The 21,460-nt window shown below is 41.3% G+C and overlaps 1 protein-coding gene across 1 annotated transcript in view; it reads right to left on the reverse strand.

Moving 5' to 3' along the window:
* COL6A6 (collagen type VI alpha 6 chain) overlaps window positions 1-21,460 on the reverse strand; it is a 164,975-nt gene that overhangs the window by 95,084 nt on the left and 48,431 nt on the right. Inside the window, exons 4-10 of the mRNA XM_053903817.1 lie at window positions 19,783-20,403; window positions 17,963-18,523; window positions 16,634-17,191; window positions 13,899-14,474; window positions 11,484-12,053; window positions 3,531-3,874; window positions 3,369-3,447 (exon numbers count right to left, since the gene is read on the reverse strand). Of these exons, the coding sequence (XP_053759792.1) occupies window positions 3,369-3,447; window positions 3,531-3,874; window positions 11,484-12,053; window positions 13,899-14,474; window positions 16,634-17,191; window positions 17,963-18,523; window positions 19,783-20,403 (3,309 nt within the window). The remainder of the gene's footprint in view (window positions 1-3,368; window positions 3,448-3,530; window positions 3,875-11,483; window positions 12,054-13,898; window positions 14,475-16,633; window positions 17,192-17,962; window positions 18,524-19,782; window positions 20,404-21,460) is intronic.

Below are 21,460 nucleotides of genomic sequence, written 5' to 3' on the forward strand. Positions count from 1 at the left end.
GCAATTAGAAACAAATGACATAATCATCCAGAGCTGTAGCTCATAAGCTTTGGAATTTTATAGACCAGAATATTTCAAAGAAAATGTTCAGGGACTGACAGAGGGTTGACTTACTTAGCACAGTATTAATTAATACAAACATGAAATGATAAATATTGATTGATATAACCTTGAAATGATAATGGTAATAACACTGGCCATCCTTATGGTGGAGGTAACCAGAGTAACTACTGTGCTCTCATTTATTAATAGTTACTATGTGGCTGGGAGTTGGTTAAGTGCTTTCCATGCATTATCTTATTTGTAAGATACAAATACAACTGTATGGGTATGTAGGATTATAGCTGTATTTTACAGACAAGTGAACTGAAGCTTGGAGAAGTTAAATGACTGGCTCAAGTGGTATTTTTAGGTTTCTACCTGGAAAGCCTGATTCCAAAGCCTACAATCAAAGGATATCTTAGTAACAAAAACATACTAACATCTTCAGAGTAAAGAGCAATCCTAAATGGAATAAACTTAGCTTTATGAAAACCTGACTCCATTGGACTAAGTTTTCTCATTTCATTATGGATGGGTGAAGAATTCTTTAGATAGGACGTGGAAACCAATGAACTAGGAAAAGGAAGTGTTCACAGACCTGAAAGTTCAGAACGCCTTCTAAGTGTAATATGATTCTGAATTATTCTGAGCGAGAAGAAGAGAAGAATGAAGAGAACAAAGTTTCAGGGACATACTGGGGAGGTTCAAGTTATAGGAGAGGAAAGCAGAGTGGCTGGCTGAAATGGAAGGAAGAAAGAAACACCAAAGAATAGGGTGACGAACGTGTCCTGATTTGCCTGGACTTCCCTGGTTGTAGCGTTGACATCTCTGGCTTGTCTCAAAGCAACAAGGCATTAGCCACTCTTCCAGGAATGAGAATGACAAGGAGAAAAGGGATGGTGAAGCCGGCTGGGAAACAGAAGAATGCTGAGTTCATCAACAGAGTTTAATGATCAAGAGAAGGCATGCTAATGGATCTATTTATGAGGGGGGAATTTTTCTTATAAGTTTCAGGAAATATAAAAATTTAAGAGTCATGAGAACCATGGGATTGTTGTTTTGCAGGAAATATGCAATAACTATTATTTGTAACTGTTTTTCTCAGGATGGAGGACTCCTATTCTGCTCCTTTCAGACTCATCTAATAAGAAGTCAGATGATCTTGGGGCACCTGGGTGGCTCAGTCGGTTAAGCGTCCAACTTCAGCTCAGGTCCTGATCTCATGGTTCATGAGTTCAAACCCCGTATCGGGCTCTGTGCTGACAGCTCAGAGCCTGGAGCCTGCTTCGGACTCTGTGTGTGTCTCTCTCCCTCTGCCCCTCCCTAACTCACGCTCTGTCTCTGGCTCTCAAAAATGAACAAACGTCAAAAAAAATTTTGTAGAAAGAAGTCAGGTGATCTTAAATACAATTTATAAAAATAATTTCAGGAAGAAAAGATTATAAAACCTGAAAGAATAAAAGAATCCCTGGGAAGACTCTAGAGCACTAGATTTAAAAAATTAAATTCAAACTCCAGTCCATATGGACTAGTTATAAAGCCACAGCCACCACTGAGGATCCTTTTCTCTTGGTCTCTTCTTGTATCACGATAATTGCACAGTTTAGAGAGATAGATAGATTGATAGATAGATAGACAGATAGATACCTGGCCTCAAATTAGGGAGGCCTTCCTAGGTTAATAGATCATGGGGCCAAACATCAACTGAAATCATGTATGTTTAAATATAGGAAGCCAGAACTAGAGGTACTCCCTACCCATATTGAGAGCCATTTAACACTTTTAAAAAAGCATTATGGCCACCATCCCTTTATCAGTGCCATTCAAAGATTCTGAATTTGGGGGGTATTAAAAATCCAGCTTCTGGAGTTGAAGCTCATTTATTAGTTTTTTTTTTGGGAGTTGGGAGAAAGAAGGTTGGTCTTAGAAATCTGGATTTTCCAAGGAAAACTTCATGGAGAAAACTCTTGATGTATCTCTTCCCCATAAAAGAAACGCTGGGAAAAAAACAAAACAAACAAACAAAAAAAAACCCCCAAAATCCCTAGCCACCCACACTAAGCACTCTAGAGACTTATGCTCAATCTTCACTAATATCTCCACCTCAGATCATAAAAAAAGTCCCAGACTTGAAAGAATAAAAAGAAATCAGCTTTAGCAAATAAAGGGCAAAATAAAAATTACTTTCCAGCTGTAAATTCAGTTAACTTTGTAATTTGTTTAAGATTGAGGAGAGAGAACCAAACGAAAAAGACAAAGTCCACCCAGCTTCTAGCAGCTAACTGGGGAGCAGCCTAAGCAGCTGTCTTAGGCCAGGTTCCCCAGAAGAAGAGCCTGAGATATGGATTTGGATGCATACAATTTATTGAGGAAGCACTCTTAGAAGAACAGGGTGAAAGCAAGACAGGGCAGAGGAAGGAGCGGAGCTCGAAAGTGTTTCAGCTGAAGACTAGCTTCACCCTGATCCCATGGAGAACTCTAGAACATAAATTACACCACAGAACTGGTGTCATTTTGAGGTAAAGGACCAACTCTTTTTACTCTACCTACAGCCTAGAGGTGGGGTAGGGAGTAACCTTCCAGTGGCTTCCACTGGCCAACAGCAATTCTTCAAAGGAGAGCCTGTGAGTTTCTAGCAGCCAATAATCCCAGCAGCTTGAAGATGGAGGAATCTGCTTGGAAAGGGGGTCTGGGTGGGGCACCAATAGCATCCACTTACAGCAAGTATTTCTATTCTTAGTCAAACCAAAACATGTGGATGCATTTTTCTTCCACTGATCCATACTTTAGTAAAACTGACAATAAGTCAGTCTGGGCACAGGTTCCCAAAATGAAAAACCCAACGCCAGTGCCTGAAAAACTCATAAGCACCATGGTTGGTCCCTCTGTGGTCTGAAGGAAGGAACTAATAAGGAAGCTCCAAAACACGAGTAGACTTGTCCAACAACGCACGCAATTCTGAAAACTTTAACAGTGTCAGAAGAAAATAATCCAACTCTCCCATTCCTTGGTCAAAAAGAAATACACTGTTCACTTCTGCAGACACCAAGGGAGACAGGAACACTCTCCAGGAAAGCTCAGGAAGAAGAAACACAGCGATACAAGAGAAAGGGTATGACTTTGTATTCAGTGCTGTTTCACACGCATAGAGTATGAAGGAAAAAGTAGACGCCAAAATGTTTTGAGAGCTCATTTGTTCTCCCAAATGCGTATTGGTTGGCAAATTTAGGGTTATTTGAGTGCTTGAGAATGTAAGAGCCAGAATTAAGTTCTGAGGTTATTAAATCATTAAACACTCCTTTCCCACCTCTCCCTATGCTCAATACCTTCTTTTCTCAGTTCATCAGATTTTTGTTCCAGCTTTTCAATGTCATCATCCAATCCATCTGAAAATAAGAGAACCACCTAGGAAAGTATTCAAAGAGAAAAATGAGTAAAAAGGATGTCATTGAAATCACAGATTGACAAATAAAATAAAATCAGGTTACCTTTCCTCGAGCAGCTGATTTATTCTGAAATGCATCCCACAGAGAATTCAAGAGGTTTGTGTTGAGAAGAGATGGTCCTTTAACTGTTATATCCTTCAAGCTGTTCAGTATGTTTTCACTATAGATCTCAAACTTGGGGGAATATTTTTCCATGGCATTGGTCACTTGAAAAGCCACACTAACCTGAGTCTCTGTGCCCACCTCACAGCTTACCCCATTGAGGGAGCTGATGGCACGTAAGAGGTCTTGAAGGTAGGTTTGTATCCAAGGCTGACCTTCGAGCAAAGTCTGCCCATTCTCATGAGTTGAGATGTCAAATCCGACCACAACATCCACAAAACAATCTAGGGTTCAAGGGAAAAGTATATCTTATTAGATCCACAAATACCTTTGTTTGGCTTGGATGCCGTGTCTGAATCAAGGTACTTGAAATTCTTATTTCTATTCCAGTTATAAAGTTGGAAAACAAGGAAGAGCATGAGTGAATACAGGAAGAGGCTTAGGATCACTCTTGGACAACCTGTATAAGGATAGAATATTTTTTTTAACTGGTATAAAATCTAAAGGATTTTGTAACAAAGTTCTGAAAGACTTCATTTGTGGCCACTGAAAAAGCCATGCAAAATCATCTAAATATCTAAAATTATAGTGGAAATGGTAATAGTCTACAATAGGAAATCCTTATCAAACTACTTACTAATTAAGGTCGTTCAACAAATTTTAACTAGAAGGGAAATACAAAAATTTGAATAGTCATTTAGAAAAAATAAATCATGATTTGTCTAAAGTGAGGACTATGATGATTTCTCTAAAAACAATCTTTGATTCTTCGTTTTGTCTTCTTTAAAAAATTTTTTTTCATGTTTATTTATTTTTGAGAGAGAGAGAGACAGAGAGAGACAGAGAACCAGCAGGGGAGGAGCAGAGAGAGAGGGAGACACAGAATCTGAAGCAGGCTCCGGGGTCCGAGCTGTCAGCACAGAGCCCGACACGGGGCTCGAACTCAAAAACCATGAGATCATGACCTGAGCCGAAACCGGATGCTCAACCGACTGAGCCACCCAGGCACCCCATCTTCTTTTTGTCTTCTAACATCCACTCAGAAAGGAAAAAGTAAAAAAGAAAAACTCCAAGAGATCCTTTGGGATCTTGCTTAGTTTATGCCAAAGACGGTGTTGCCTTCAGAGCTCAGGCAGTCAGGAAGCTGAAACCTTTGCCATTCCGGGATTCGAGAAATACTTAGAGTTTTCCATTTAGAGTGCTTTGCTCTTATCCCTATTAAGGCCAGGGACATGTGAGCATTGGAGAAACTAGAAGGGACTTGATAATTTAAACTAAGCCTCCGAAAGGGAGTATAATCAGAGAAGGATAAAGTTGTAGGACATATGCATTCTTCTTTCCAGAACTTCAGCTTTCCAAAACTTCAGCAAATTCAGCTGGATACAAATTCAGCAAATTTTACCAGTTTGCTTGGTTAAAAAAAAAACAAAAACAAAAACAAAAAATAGGTGGGAGGGAAAGTTTATTTTTAATTTGCTTTGTTCAGATAAGGAGTTTTTCAGATATCTGTTGTGTGGACAAAGGCCCACCTACACTACCTCTAGACACACTGGTCAATTGTACATTTACAAGTATTTGAAATCAAAATGTCATTTTCAAGTTTTAAAATAAGGGTCAGTAAACTTGATTCATTTTTATCCCACTCCCTTGTCCCCTTATTCATGTTTAATGAGAAAAGATTTGGGTGAGGGAAAAATAAAAGCCTTATTTGGTCATCAATTTTCACCATCACATTTGAGGTAAACCGCTGTTACCAAAAAAATCTGAAAGGTGGGTTTTCTTCAGTTTTTCTTTATTGCTTACTTTGCCATATATACTTATTGGAAAATCTCTTCTGCAATATTTAGAAAAGGAGATAAAGAGAAAGAAACTAGCCAAAAGCATCAGAATATGTCCTTTCCAAAATCCCTGTTGAATCGATATCCTTTCATTTCTATCTTGAGATTGCAAGTTTCACTCTTGGATGGACACTGTTTTAACCCCTGAACAGAAAACCATTCAGTAACCCAAACAGATCACAGCCTTCAAGGAAAACAGTTTCTTGTGAAAAAACAAACATTGGCAGCAATGCCAAAATGTCATTGAATGATCCTGGGAACTGTCCCCTCTAAAAATTAAGTGTTTTCACTTTTGGCCTAGATTACTGGAAGTACACACTCTAGTAAATAAGTTCCTTGTATTTAACTAATTCAAATTGACAAATGATTCCATAATAATGTGATCAATGGAATGGAATTTGAGAAACCAGCATAGAGTTGGCAGCTATATGTCTGAATACAATTAGAGTAGACCCTACTCATCAAGTGGGCTCTCATGGAAGGAAGGGCCTTACCAAGTCTACAGAGACATTGGCCCTCCAATCAGGAGCCCTTCAGAGCTAACAAGAGGCAGGAATGGTTTTGGAAAAGAGAAATAAGGAAGGGTTAATTTAGGATAGGAGGAAGGGATATTGAAAAGCGGCAATAAACGCAGGGCAAATCAGGAAGGGAGTCCACAGGGCTGGCTGTGGAGGAAGATAACAAGGAGAAGCAAAACTCTTGTTTTGAGCACCCTCACAAACAAGGGTGGAAGCCTGGAAGGGGGAGGTCGTTAAGTGAGAAGGCTCAATGGTTACTCTCAGCCACGGACTAGTCACAACTCTGTTACTGTTAAATAACTTCTGGCAAATCTCTTAACCTTTTTGGACGTTAATTTTCTTGTTTCCAAAAATCAGATTATACATTCCAAAATAAAAATGCAAAAGAAAAGAGGGGACTGGACCAAACAGGTAGTCTTAACAGTTTTCCTGCCAGACCTAAAAACTCATTTTAATTATCTGATTTATAAAGAGAGTTCATAATTGGAGTTGATGGAAGATTCTTAGTATTAATAAATACTGTTAGGAAGGTAGGACATATCAGTAAGATTAGAAAACAATTCCTAAATATTTTAAAGGGGAAAGTTGGGCTATTGGCAGTTATTGGTTGGGATAAGAGAGAAATTTGTTCGGGGCCTTTGAAAGAAGGGGTATCTTATATGAAAAAAGAATGGTCTAGAAAATAGTTAGTGTAAGAGACCCGGTTCATATATTTCTCAGACTCACTACCTCTCCCCTACCCAATCCAGGACTTGGACATTTGTCCAATGGATAGTCTCAGCTTCCATCATCATCTGGTGTCCCAACAGTGTATGGCCGAGGGCAAGTCTTTGGCATGGCCTTCATCCTCAGTGCAGGAGGGCCATGATGACTCTGGTTCCCATGTCCACCTCAGCTGAACTCACAGGAACTCTGGCTCCTTCCACCACTTACCGCCACATATATAATTCACCGTGGGTCCTGTGTCTGGTTTCCCTGAAAGACTGGATAACACAACATAGTAGTGTGGGAGAATTAACTCTCCTTGAGAGTAACTCTGATCAATGAAAGGCAGTAGTTGAGGGGAAACTGGCAGATAGATCCTCTTCTCTATTCCCCCTGATGGGCCCATCTATGTGTTTGTTCCATACAGCTTCTTTGGTGACATTCTGCATGACTAATGCACCAATTATGGTTTCTCAAGAAGCTGCAGCAGGCTTAGGAACATACCATCTTGTATTTACTTTTTGTCCTTTCCTAGATCACTTCCTTACACTCATTCTTGCTTCCCTGGGACTGTACTCCCAAAGTAGTAGCACATCAAGTATTAGCATATAAACTTTGCTTTGAGCTCCATTTTCTACAGAATGCAATTAAGACATAAACCTAAAGAGATTCTGGTCAAGGAAAGTTGCAAATGATCATCTATTTTTGTCCTTACATTTCTCACATTCCTTGAATCAAATCCTCATATTAATCAGACTAACCTCTTGTTTAACTCTTTTTGATTAATCTACCCATGAGGAGGCAAACGATAAGAGGTACCATTGATTCTTTTGCTACCCTAATCACAGCTCCATGAAACAGGGAGCATTTCCATGTCCCGAACACTGCCTGGCATCTCCTCTCGATGGTCAGAATAAGCAGGCTCAAAGAAAAATCGGGAAAATAAGCATGAGTAAAGGTAAGAAAACAGACTTTGGAGTTCAGTTGCTTACGGGAATTTGTTGTATACTGAGACATAAAATTTGAATGTAAATCTGAACCACTGCAAAAATATTAATGTTCCCAAACTAAGGAACTCTTGGTAAATGGTACTTCTGTGAACTGACCCCATGATTCCATGTATTTGTATTTATCAGATCATTTCAAGATACCCTCTGCAATACTCTCTGCTAGTTACTAATATTCTGTGCATATATGTCATGTACTTCCCACTCATGATCTCACTTATCCTTATGAAACAGCATATGCTGAAACTCCTCTAATATTCCTTTTACTGTGACTTAGAGCAGCTTGTCCAGGCTCTCCCAGTTATTACCATGGATCTCACACTTGGGATTCAGATCCAGGTTTGTCTGGGGTTCATACACTGAACTACCTTAATCTTGTTTTACCACTTCCTGGGTGGTTAGTGTTGATAGGTTATGCAGGTTACAAGTTCTTCTACTAGAAGTAGAAGTGATATTTTCACAGCAAGTGGTCTCCTTAGGGGGCAGCAGCTTGTGGGAACACTTTCAGGACACACACCTTGTCTTAAGTTCAGCTATTAATTGGCGAAGCACAACACTTAGACACCAGTCCTGTATAATGTCAGCATCAGATAACCTAGACAACTATAGCAAGAAGACAGCTTAATTTACCGACAACAGAAAAAGGGTTGGAGTCAGACAGAACTAGGTTTCAACATCTGTTGTCTGTTACTTCCTGTATGATCTGGGCCAGGTTACCAATATTCCTTTAAACCCTAGTTTCCTCATTATAAATGGGAAGAAAAATACAAACTACTCAGTTTTGAGAGAATTTAATCAGATAATGCATTTAAAATGCTTAGAGCGCCATGCTCAATCCTTCATGGATGCTCAAGAAACACTGATTCCTGGGGTGCCTGGGTGGCTCAGTCGGTTAAGCGGCTGATTTCGGCTCATGCCATGATCTCGCGATTTGTGGGTTTGAGCCCCGTATCGGGCTTTGTGTTGGCTCAGAGCCTGGAGCCTGCTTTGGATTCTGTGCCTCCCTCTCTCTCTGCCCCTCCCCTGCTTGTTCTCTGTCTCTCTGTCTCTGTCTCTGTCTCTCTGTCTCTCTCTCAAGAATAAACAAACATTAAAAACAAACAAACAAAAAAGGCAACGCTGATTCTTAGTCACTTCTCTCATATCTCTATGCAGCTGCCTGTCCTTTCACACACACTGAATCGTATATACAATCAGAGAAAGAGGATTTAACTTCACAAATGAGAGAAAAAAGGATCGGGACTTCTCCAAAGTTATGCGTATTTTATTTTTTTTAAATTTTTTTTTAAAGAAAATCGTTATGTTTATTATTAGAAAAGAGTGTATATTAAAAGCTAGAAAATGGTATGAGCTCAATTATGCGTATTTTAAATAAGAAGCAAAGCTAGGTGTTTAGGCTCTAAGCCTGATTTGCTTTGAGTCATACCAAACTATTATCTGATCTCCTCGACTCGGGGTTTATAGTTTAAGAAGAGCTGGTATCCTCTAGTATATTTTCACATGCTTTTGGGGTTTTATCAGTGTTCATCCCAGGCTCACCAGTCCTTGGCCTGCAGCTTGGCTACAAAGGTTTCACATTCTTGCTTGCTGCAGTAATGACTTTAAGTTTATCTTCATATAGAGTACTTTTATTTATTTTTACATTCATGACTATTTCCTTTAAAGATAATTTAGTGACTACTTGGGAGTGTATACTCCTGGTTTTGACTTTCAACGTGGTTTTCTTTCACTTTCTCAAGTAGAGACTAGATGGTTCCAAGATAATTTTCTGCCTAATAATTGCAAATGGGTATTTCATGTCAAACAGGAAATTAATGTGGAAGGTCTGGCTGAGGTCACCAGACATTCCAAAGTACGGGGATATCATGCAGCAGAATTTATGAAGACAGTAGCCCCTAATCAATTATGCGACTCTTAACCTTTAGCCTACACACTGGGTCTTATAAAAGGTTTGAGCTTAGAGCTTAGGAGAACATTTTGGGGGAGAGAACTGTTGATACGCTGTGAGGTCTCTCACTACATGTACACGTACACATACATAGAAGGAAAGGAAGTAACTTCCTCTTTAAGCCAGGTAAGAGGAACTTTAAGAGAGAGCTCAGAGATGAGACAAACCTAGAAATTCTAAATAATGAGTCACAGGATGGCACACTGATGTCTCTGCAAAGGAGGGGTGACCACACTGAGGGACCTTAACTTCCAGTGTTTACTGGGGCAACGGATATGTTATTGTTTCCCATGGAGCAGACATGGCCATATGTGAGGAGTTGTTGTGGACCCCTCTGATGTCCTGTCCAAGAAGGCTAACTGGAAGGCCAAAGAGAGGACAGAATAAAGCTGGAGGGATCACTAGATGCCCAGAGGCTGAGGAAGGCATAAGGCAACTCTGGAATTGAGACATGCTTACCTTTTTCAAGGGAACTATGGTTGAGAGATCCCCTGACAAATGTGCTTTGATGGGGGGAGAGAGGGTGGAGGTCAAGAAGGGAAGTCTTTGAAGGACCCATGAATGGTCCTTTGAAGGACCCAGATTTACATGGTCACAGAAAACCAATTCTTGGCAAGCATCATCAAGCAAGAACTTTTCTGTATTTCTTTAGCTCTTCTTCCTTCCCTAACCCATTCTGGAGAGGCCAGAAACCATGGCTAGCAACAAGAGAACAGGGTCTGGAAGAGGTGGGTAGAAGTAATAGGTGGGGGACAGTAGGTAAATTGCCATGCGTGGCCTCCTCTGTTGTGGTGGGAGAGCAGCCTATGGGAGGCTGGGAAAGTGGAGTAACCTTAAATCAAGTTTTTAGTTTTAGTGGTTACCTTTTGATGGACATATTAATCACTGAGAAAAGGTTCACGTATTTCCTGAAAGTGACTAGGGGCAAGGAAAGAGCTGGCCCCCATGAATAAATTTAATGGATCAGTGGTAGACAAAAATGAAGTGACTTTACTCTGAATAAGCATGACACCTGGGACGTAATTATAAAGTTTAAATGCGCATTTTCTCATTTAATCTTGACAATGATCTTTTGAACTAGGTGCTGCTATCGTTCACATTCTACAGATGAGAAAATTGAACTTAGAAAAGTTAAGCAACCTGTCCAAGAAAAAAAATGGCCATTTGAGCAAGGATTTGTAGCCAGGGTGACTGTCTCCAGAGCTGTCTCTTAGCAACCATATAGCTTTCCTCTTCTTGGTGAAAATCTAGAGTTTATGTTTACCATAGGTAGTTACACAGAATCACAGCCAACCCATTGGGCACTTCTATAAAGATAGAAAAAAATCATCCCTCTTTCAAGACCTTTTTTTCCATCTGTTGGGAAAATGTCAAAACGGACTAATTTTTAAGAAGATATTTACTAACTTCTGCAGTAAAACGTTTCATAATAAAGATATAAATCTTCAAGGCTGTTCATTCTCTATATACCTGTACCACAGCACCTGGCAGCCTGAAGGCCCTATTGCCAGGCCACGAAAACCCGTAGAATAGTTTACTTCTTTGAGACCGTCTCCAACCTCTGAAACCAATGAGACTATAAACAATGGCCTTTCCCTCACACCTTCTGAAGCGACTGCATTCTCATTCACAAAGGCATGCACTCGCAGGATATGGGAGAGAAAAAAAAAAAAAAAGACAAAGGCTCTCATATGTCCTGTTTTGCAGTCCACGAGTCACAAAAAAAAAATTCACGATGACTGTGAAAAGTTCAATCTGAAATCCAGAGGCACAAATCTGAATTCTCCTACCAGCCCCAGGGGATGTAAACAGAGCTTGAGGAAAATGTCAGCAAAGACAGGGAAGGAAGAAATATGAAGCACACAGTAAATACTTACTGCTCTCACCCCCCGAGGTACAGATGTTGCGAACTATCCTTTTCTTGACCTTTGTCAGTTCGTCAAAGTTATGAACCGTCAGTTTTTTATCTGCAGTCCCAGTGATCTGAATGAGCTGTTGGTCATCCACATCCCCAATGCCCACAGAGTAAATGTCAATACCTTTGTGTCGCAGGTCTTCAGCGGCCTGAGCCACCTCATCTTGGGACTGGCCATCTGTGAGGACCAGCAACACTTGTGGGGTACCTGCATTTATCCGGCTGCCCATGTCTGGCCGGAAGTAATGCCCCACCTGCCGGAGTGCGGCACCGATGTGTGTGTATCCAAAGATCTGTTGGATGTTTTCAATCTTAAGCGATATCTCGGTTTTGCCTATGAAAGTTCCTAGTGGAAATTCCGGCCGATAGGTATGGCTAAACTGGGCAGCTCCTATGCGTACTCTGTTGACACTGACATCAAAGTCTTGAACAACAGATGCCAAGAATTCCTTCATCTTCCTGAAGTCATCTGGGTGAATGCTATTTGAGCCATCCATGAGGAAAACAAGATCTACTTTTTCAATTTCACAATCTACAAAGAAGAGGAAAGGAAGTAACAACAACAAAAATCAGGCTGTTATTTTTTTCTTGAACCTGGCAAGGTTACGTGTTCATTGCTATATAGAAATGATATTTCCGAAGATGGTTTCTTATCTTATCATATGCCAATTGGTGGTCACATTAATTGAGAGAAAATAAAAACACTCAGTTCATCCTTTTATGCCTTTCTTGGGTATTCCATTTGGTCTTAACGCCATTTTCTTTTCAGAGATGCCAGAGAATGGAGAGGGGGGGGGCACAGAAAATTCATTTTTACTTGCAATCTAGCCTTAACCCTTCCAGAAAACCCACTGATAGTGGTAGCACAGCAAGAAAAAACAAAATAGTACACATCCATTTAGAGACTCAAACAATACTTTTCTGGTTATTACTAGGGCAAACTGAGGTTTTAAAATCATGCCTTCCAGTCTATATCTTGTCTGTATTCTTCTTTTTCAGCCCCTTTTCTGGTCCATATAGGCAAGAGCATCTACTTGAGGAAAAACATTTTTGAACAATGCAACACAGTTTAGAGATGCTTCCTTTGTGTTAATACAACAAATACAAAACAAAAAGAATATGAAAGACCACTGCCAACGAATGAGTTATGCTTGGCACAGGCTCATGTGTATTCCTTAGCCTTCTGGTAAATATTATCATTTCCTTGAATTCCCCCAGAGAACTCACCACTGACTTAATTAATTCTCATGTTAGCCTAAGATGAAAGGTGTCTGAGATTCCAGCAGTCAAGATAAGCAAGAAAGAGATAAAGAGAAATAAGGCAATCAGAATCAGTTAACTTTAGGAATTGGTTAACTCATTAATTCCTTTGTTTTGGTTTCATATAAAGGAAATTAAACATATATATATTTTTTTTTAACACCTAAGGGAGAACTGTCAATACAAAATTTCAATGTCAACTTCTGCAGTGGCCTTAAAAGGACAGATCAAATTTTAGTCATTGGCTAACAGAAGCTAAGAGTTGTACCAGTTTTCAGTAAGACTGAGACAGATTTTGTTAGTTTCATGAAAGAAAAAGGTAGTAGCTGCCTTCTAAGGAGGCAAGGCATAGGAAAACCAGAAAAGGAACTGCACCCAAGATGTTGGAATCCTGGATCAGTAGCAATTCATCTAATGACAGTATTTTTTGTAAAACACACCTTAATAAAAATACTAAGGAATTTTAATAGACCACAGTGTCCCTTTAAAACAAAGGGGTAGAATGGCAACTGAATGAATGAGTTTATACATACATAAATGTGGCAGTGTAATCTCTAGCCACAGAACTAGAAACACATGGCAAACAAAATCCCCGTTCTCTGCTCTGGAAACACTGGGGTCCGGAATTTAATATCAGGCTCCATGTTCTAAACGAGCTTTTGCCATAACAGAAATAAGGTGAAGGGACTGGAGACTTCCAGACTGCCAGAGAGAAGATTTCAGGCAAGACCTGCTGGCTCTGAGGAAGGGATGGAATTGATTTCTTACGTGAAAAGGAGGAAGAAGACGTGGAGGTAGGAGTGGGTAGGAAGGATGTGTCACCAACTTTGTGTTCTGATCAACAAAGCCTGTTCAAACATGGTGAATTCTCCATCATTAGACGGGTTTAAGCAGGGAGTAGGAATGCTGTAGAAGATTTCCTCCACGGGGAGGAGGCCAAATGAAATGCCTTTGAGATCCTTCCAGCCCTGAGAGTCTATAACATGCGGAGTTCTAGGACAATTGGTGCTCCTTCTCTCCTCTCTAGAGAACTTGCTCCTGAAGGCTATTGCTTTGGTTTCTCCCTCACTTAGATCTCAGCTGATAATTAAGAAAAAATGTAATTGACAAATCTTACCTACTTTCGAAGTGTTACATACACTGGCTGACACATCTGAAAATATCCCCTTCAGGCCTCCAAAAGTCTCCACGAAGAAGTACTTGTCACTTGATCCTGCCATAGCTAGCAGTTCTACAGGATTGGCACCAGCGATCCCCACAGCCAGAACAAGAATGCCTTTGTCCCTCAAGGCCTTGGCTGTGGCATTGAGCTTATCTGCATCGTGGGATTCCCCATCGGTGATCACAATGAGGACTTGGGGGACCCCTTTGTGCAGACGGCTGCCCCGGGCTTCAGTGAACATGTGGTCTGAAAAGCCTAGTGCCTCAGCGGTGTAAGTATTGCCCCCCATGGGCTGGTCATTCTGGAGCACCGAAATCACCTCCCATTTTGTGCTGAGGTTATCCAGATAAAACAGTACCTCTGGGTCATCAGCATACTTCAGAGCCCCAAACCGGACCTGATTTTTGCCAACGTCAGCTTTTTTCACCAAGTCAATCATAAAGTCTTTCATGATATTATATTCGTCATAGTCAATGCTTCCAGAGCTATCAATTACAAACACAACATCCAGAACTTCAATTCGCTTGCATTCTAGAAGAGAAAGAGAAAGGAAAACCACATGAAATTAACTTTGGACACTCCTCTCCCCACACCTGTGTTTTAATTGCCAGGGTCTCCTCTCCATGGGATCAAGTTGTACATTAGGATGTCCATTCCTTGGGTAACAGACACAATACACGTACATTTGTGCTGCTAGTATGTAGAAATACTTAGGCAAGCTTTTAGGACAAGGTAGATATGAAGCCTACTGTAGGGCCCACAGAGGGGGCCAACAGTCACAGGATCGGAGGAATAAACACTTCAAATGCTTTAAACTAAAAAGGAAACATAAATTCTGTAGACATTTTCCTGTATAAATAGTTTCTTCAACATGTGCTTTCATTTATACAAATTTGTCTTTTTTTTTTTTTTTTAAGCCACAGGGATGCGATTTTTTTCTTAAAATAAACCTTGGGGAAATGACCACATGAAAATGAATTTGGAAACACTGTATATTTTTTCAGTTATATGACAGCTGATTCTTCAGGGTTACATTTTCTTTCTTTTTAACTTCCTTGAAACATTATCTATTGTCATTATTGGGCCTCATCATAGAAATAAGCCCATCTCACACTTGGCCTAACTAAGTGGTCCTGGCATGATGCTCCTATTAACTTTTCAAACTGTGGGTCAATGGCATGGAACAGTGAAGCTGGTAAGACCCAGTTAATTACCTAATCCTTGTGTGTGCAACACATTCTATTTAAAGGCACAGAGTTCCAAACTACAACTCATTCATGCTGGAGAAGTCGAATCCTAAGATGGCTGATGATTAAGTCTTTCTGCAGCACAATCTCTCCACAGGCATTAGAAAGGTATGTTCCAGATGTTAACTCACCCACTCTGGAGAAACAGACTGGGGTCAAAATAGGCCCCCTCCCTAGAAGCTCACCCCATTTTCTTCCTCTGCAAGCCACTTGCTTGCTATTGAAACTCTGTTGAAAGTCTCAGAGCCAATCAATGTGCTTATCTCACTGACTAGAGGCCACGTGTACATAGTCATAAACCAAGCTCTCAGGAAAGGCTGGTTCCACAAAAGAAGAAACTACGTCTCTCTGGCCTTTGGCTGCCCTGGGGAGCCCGCCTGCATTACCCAAGGGACTAGAGTATAGATTGCTCAGTGTTGGTACCCTTTGAAGATTCAGATTTGTTCTGGATGGAATTATCGAGAAATACAATCCAGGTTTATTTTCTACAAAGCACATACCACAATCACCAAACCTTCCAGTGGGAGGTGGACAGATCTGTTATTTGACCAACAACGTTCCTCTCTTTCCTCAAAACTCTGTTAAGACCCATCTTCTTCGTAGAGATTTTTCAGAACACCTCAGGCATCAAGGCCCAGGGATCACAATGTCAATCAGTCCCTTCTATTTGCTCGACTTGTTTCATCACCTGCATTACTCTGCAGTTTCACGGGCAGAGGATGGGGACTCTACTATTTACCTCCTTCAAGGCATCCGTTGCTCACGTTCCCATAGGATACTCCTCCTTGATAGGATTTAATATCAAACTGTTTTTACAAATGTTATCTCACTTTACAGAAGTACTGGCTTTTAAAAATTGTAAAACAAATAAACATACATTGGGTATTAGGTCAAAGGGCAGTCACCTCGCCCAGGAGGTTATGCTCCAGTACTGCTTGCCTCAAACATAGCCCAAGGACACCGGTTATATGAGGCTGGCTGCTTGCCTCCAGGTGGAACAGACTCTGGTATAACTCAGGCTCCAGGGTTCCCCATGGGGTCAGGCTGAAGCTGTACTATAGCTGAGACTGCCTCCTCGCTCAGCTCCCACCCCTGCCCTGTCCTACTTCCCTTACCCCCTTTCTGAAAAGGCCTTCAATAAAATCACTTCCCCAAGAGCCTCTGACTTAGCTTCTGTTTCCGGGGAACCAGGCCTAAGACACTGTCCTAGTGCTCTTTGTCTACAAATGGGGAACAATCCAGGTGGACCAAAATTATTCTGTATTCATTCAACAGTTCTGATGAGGAAAGGTGCATTTTATACGTAGGTAAAAAGTCACGGGGATGAACATTCCAATTAAGCAAAGTTTACAAGGTTCAAATAGTAGTTTATTTAATTCAAGCAACAATGGCTAACACAGACGTATTTTGGAAAATGCCACTAGTGCATGTGCTCACACCTACCTTCACGGGGGCTGCATATTCCAAAAACAAGATCATCTTCAATGTGCTGCAGAATATCAAAATTCTCAACATAAAACACCATCTCTGGCCTCCCGCTGATCTCCTCAAGCTGGGTGACATTGGAGCCAAACACCCCCACCGAGTAGATTATTATGCCTTCTTGTCGAAGAGCTACTGCTGGCTCCTTGACTATGTCCTGAGCTTCACCATCAGTGATGAGGATGAGAAACCTCCTGACATTGGGCCGGGCCCCCTTGGCAGGGCTGAAGTACTGAGACATAAAGGTCAGGGCACCACCCGTCAAGGTGGTTTCTCCAATGTGAGCCATCCGGTCTATTGCATCTGAAATTTCATGTTGGGACATGTATCTATCGAGCGGAAATTCCTCCTTATTGATGTCGCTGAACTGCACTACGCCGATCTGCACCCGATCTGCCCCAATCTGAGATTTGCTCACCAGGTTTTTCATAAATGTTTTCATTTTGCTGAAGTTTTCAAGTCCTATACTGCCAGAACTGTCCACCAGAAACATGATGTCTGCTTTCATCTCTTTGCAGGCTGCATGGAAGAAAACAAGGTGTTTATTCAAGTGGGCTTCAGGTGAAAGGATTAAGGGCAAACACAAATAATCCAAAACACAAATAATTCTATACTGAAGTTAAGTGTGAGTTTGGTGAGGATGGCTAACAGGTAAATAAAGCACTGAAGGCCATAAAAGTGAGGCTATTCTATTTGTTATTTATATCTTTAATTTGTAATTCACAGTATCTTAACCTTAGCACTATGATAATTTTTATCATGGAGGGCAGTCCATGCATCATAGGACACCGTAGGACATTTAGCAGTACCCCGACCTCTACCTGTTAGATGCCAGGAGCACTCCTCCAGTTACGACAAACAAAAGTTACTCTAGACATTGCAGGTATCCCCCAAGGAGGCAAAAGTCACCCTCGGTTGAAGACTACTGACATAGTTCTAAAAGGTTTCATAGAAGTTTTATTAAAAAGCAATTTAAATACATCTGAGGTACTTAAAATCAGGTATCATTTGCAGTGTCTAATTATAGGTCTAACCTAGCAGGGATCTGTGGGAAGAGGCTAATGAATATTTATTAGGGAGAACTCCTCCAAATACCTTTCTTACGCTCCCGATATTAATTAGAACACCATAATGGGCTCCTAGTTCTGCTCTGGAGAACAAACATAGCTACTCAAGTCAACAAACATTGACTTGGAAATTTATGTTGTTTCTCTAAACCTGTGATGTCGAATATTGCAGGATAGTTATTTATGAGCTGAAGTCAAAAGGTAAAGTCACCATGTCTCCTACCTTCTTCAGCACAGATTTCCTGAACAACTTGGTTTCTTATGTCTTTCAAAGCGTCGAAGTCATGCACGTAGTATACCCTCTTTTCCTCGCCTGCAATTTCTCGCAGCTGTGTTTGGTTGGCCTCCTTGACCCCAATGGCATAAACACGAATGAGCTCTTCTCTCAGTCTGTTTGCAGGCTCCAAGATGCTATCCTTGGACATGCCATTCGTCAGGACAACAAGATGACACGGCACTCTGTTTCCTCGCTGCTTCTTTGCTTTTTGCAAAAGCCCTAGCGTGAAATTCAGGGCTGCACCCGTGTTTGTATTCCCACCCATCTGCCGGATGTTCTCAATGGCCTTTCCCAAGTCATGCTTGTTAGTGTATTTATTGATCTCAAATTCCAAGTCCCAGTTGTCAGCATACTGAACCGCCCCAACCCGCACTTTTTGGGGAGCGATGTTGAACATCCCTACGACCTCTGACAGGAAGGTCTTCATTTCATGGAAGTCAGTGGCCTGGGTGCTTCCAGAGCCATCAATGAGCAGATAAATGTCTGCTTCTTCAGTGTCCACACAACCTAAAATGGAACCAGAAAGGTTGGCTGTGGCACTGAGGCAAGTGTGAAGAAGGAATGAAAATAGATGGGGAGTAGAACAATACAAGCGTCTTGAGACAGAAAAATGGAAAACAGCTTCTAGGCATAAAAGACACTCTACTAGCTTAACATAGGAAGAATTTAACATCACCGGGCCCAAATGAATTGCTTCTGACAGTTTAAGACAATTTGGATAGTTCTCTGCCATGAATCAAAGCAAATCTGGATATAATAAAAGATAAGAAGACACGAAGATGATTTTTACAAGTCACTTCCCTCAATAGTGAATAACTGCTTAGCAAAGAGGCAAGTGGTATGTTGGGAAATGGAGAAGGTATTTAACTGGACATTGTGGACAGAGGAGCTCTCTTTCTTGAAAACCTGAACAAACTATTTACTCTCATCTACTCCTAGCCAATTAACAAAACTAGGGGTATCGTCAGTGGTCTTATTTGTGTAGGACAACTACGCTTTTACAGTAAACATGCCAGCAATGTTTGTGGAAGAATGTATACATATATATGCGCATGTATATCTATACATAGTTTATATAGTATGCACGTGTACATGCAAAATATTTAAAATACACTGCTGTCTTTCTCTCTAAACTCACAGATACTACAACAATACTTCACAACAAATCACTCTGTCCTCCAACCAAGTCATGCTTCCTGTTTCTTCTCTAAGTTGGAATTTGAGGATGATGGAAGAAAAGGAGAGAAAAATACAGAAAGAAAAAAGAAATAGTAGTGCCCGGGTGGCTTAGTCGGTTAAGTGTCTGACTCTTGATTTCGGCTCGGGTCATGATCTCATAGTTCGTGAGTTCAAGCCCCATATTTGGCTCTGTGCTGACAGCGCTGAGCCTGCCTGGGATTCTCTCTCCATCCCTCCCCTCCTCTCAAAATAAATGAATTAACATTAAGAATAAAGAAATAAAGGAAAGAAAGGCAAAGGGGAAAAAGAGAAAAGTAAAGGCAGAGAAACAGCAAAGGATGGTGTTCTAGGCTGTTTTTAAGTCATGAAGAATCCTGGACAGGAAATCCCTCCTCCCCATTCCAGCACTACAATGGCTTTCATTCTCCCCCCAGTTTACACTTCGAACCATCAAACAAAGGTAAGAAATCAGGAACTTATCCTCCCTACCCACAGCATGCCCTGCCAGTCCCTTCTCTATGTAGAATAACCTGAGAGGAGAAAAAGAGAAGGATCCGATTAATCCCTCTCTCAGCTAAGGACTTTACCAGATTTGAGCGTTTCAGTCCGTTCTGAGAAGACAGAGACCGTGTGCGTTATCTGGTTCCGCAGCTTCTTCAGAAATGTCTGGTTGTGAGCAGCCAGGTCAGAGAAGGTTTTCAGTTTGGACACATGCTGCTCAGCGGGGTGAGAGGCGATCTTCTCCAGCTGGCTGTCGCTGGCCCCCTCTATGCCCATGGTGAAGATGGTCACGCCCTCGCGCCGGAGGTTAACGGCCGCCTTGGTCACGTTATCCTCTGATGGTCTGTGGGTCACCAGCACGGCAATCTGGGGCACCCCCTGATTCTTCCGACTGCCATTGCGTGCACTGAACACTTCCTTCCTGATCTTTCTGATGGCAGCTCCTGTGTAGGCCTTCCCAGCCTGGGGAGAGAGGGTCTGTATATTCTGGAGAACCTCCGACTTATTTACACCCCTGCTGAGGGAATTTATCACCTTCGTCTCATTGCTGTAGGCCACAAGGCCAACCCTCATGCAGTTCTCCTTTATGTCAAGAGCAGATATGCTTTCTTCCAGGAATTCCTTAAGATAGTCAAAGTTGTCCTGGCTGCCATTGATGGACACATCCAACAGGAACACCACATCAGCCACAGATGGGCCTTGGCAAACTGTATGGACAAGGAATGAAGAAGCACAAGTTTAGCTAGAGGTAGGGCATCTTTGCTCAGTATTAGAAGGCGTGGAGAACATCTACCAGAGCTTGGTTATACACTTAAAGAAAGAAGGCTGTATACAAAATGATTATGAAGCTGAGATCAGAAGGTCCTAGATTCAAATACTGGATCTTAGCTCAACTCCCAGCTTTGATTTCCTTATCTGTGAAAATAACATTTATCTCATGAAATTGCTATGGGGATTAAATGTGATACTGTGCTTCGTTATGGGAGCTGGTGCATAAAAGCCACTCGGTGAATAGCTGCTACTGCGATCATATTAAAATATTATTAAAATCAATAGGTAGAGTCCAAATATTCCTAAGATGTGGTAATGGAATAGCGATTGCACTTTCTACTATTTTATTTGGGAAAGATGTTAGTAATAGGATTCACATTTTCATAGATTACCACAAGAAAATCATTCTCTATTATCAATAGACAATTATATTGTCTAGTTCAAGCAGATTTAAGCAGCAGTAATATGAATTTCCTATGTTACTTAGTAAGACTTGTACACTTGGAGCAAATTGTTTTTTCCTGGTTCTCCCCTGCCCTTCACTTGGATGATGTTCGTAAACTCCTGGCCACTCTTGTTAACAGTACAAGAGGACAGACTGGGACACAGGGCAGCAGGTTAGAGGCAGAGCAGAACACAGGAAGCTCATCAGGACTAGAGCAGCAGGAAGGGAGACCATGTGGGCTGAAGCTACCTGAGCCTGGGAACCCAAGGGCCCGATCTACCCGATTTCAAAGTTCAGCCTGGCCTGGGACCAGGCCATGTCACCTCAAAGAACGCCTGGGAGTTTCTGCAGAAGCAAGGGTTTGGCCTTCCTGAAGCTGTTTCTAGTGCTATCATTCTGTGATTACATTATGTGGTTTGAGGAGGCAAGGATTTCTTTAGGAACAAATCCGCCCTTTAAAGGAACCAGTAAATAAAACTACATAGCAACTAAAGCCCAAGGAGACTGATAGCTCAGAGATAGGCTGGGTGGTAGGGAGGTGTCCCTGG

This window comes from Panthera pardus, unplaced genomic scaffold, assembly GCF_024362965.1.
Source record: "Panthera pardus isolate Hobbes unplaced genomic scaffold, ASM2436296v1 HiC_scaffold_16, whole genome shotgun sequence".
Taxonomy (NCBI): domain Eukaryota; kingdom Metazoa; phylum Chordata; class Mammalia; order Carnivora; family Felidae; genus Panthera; species Panthera pardus.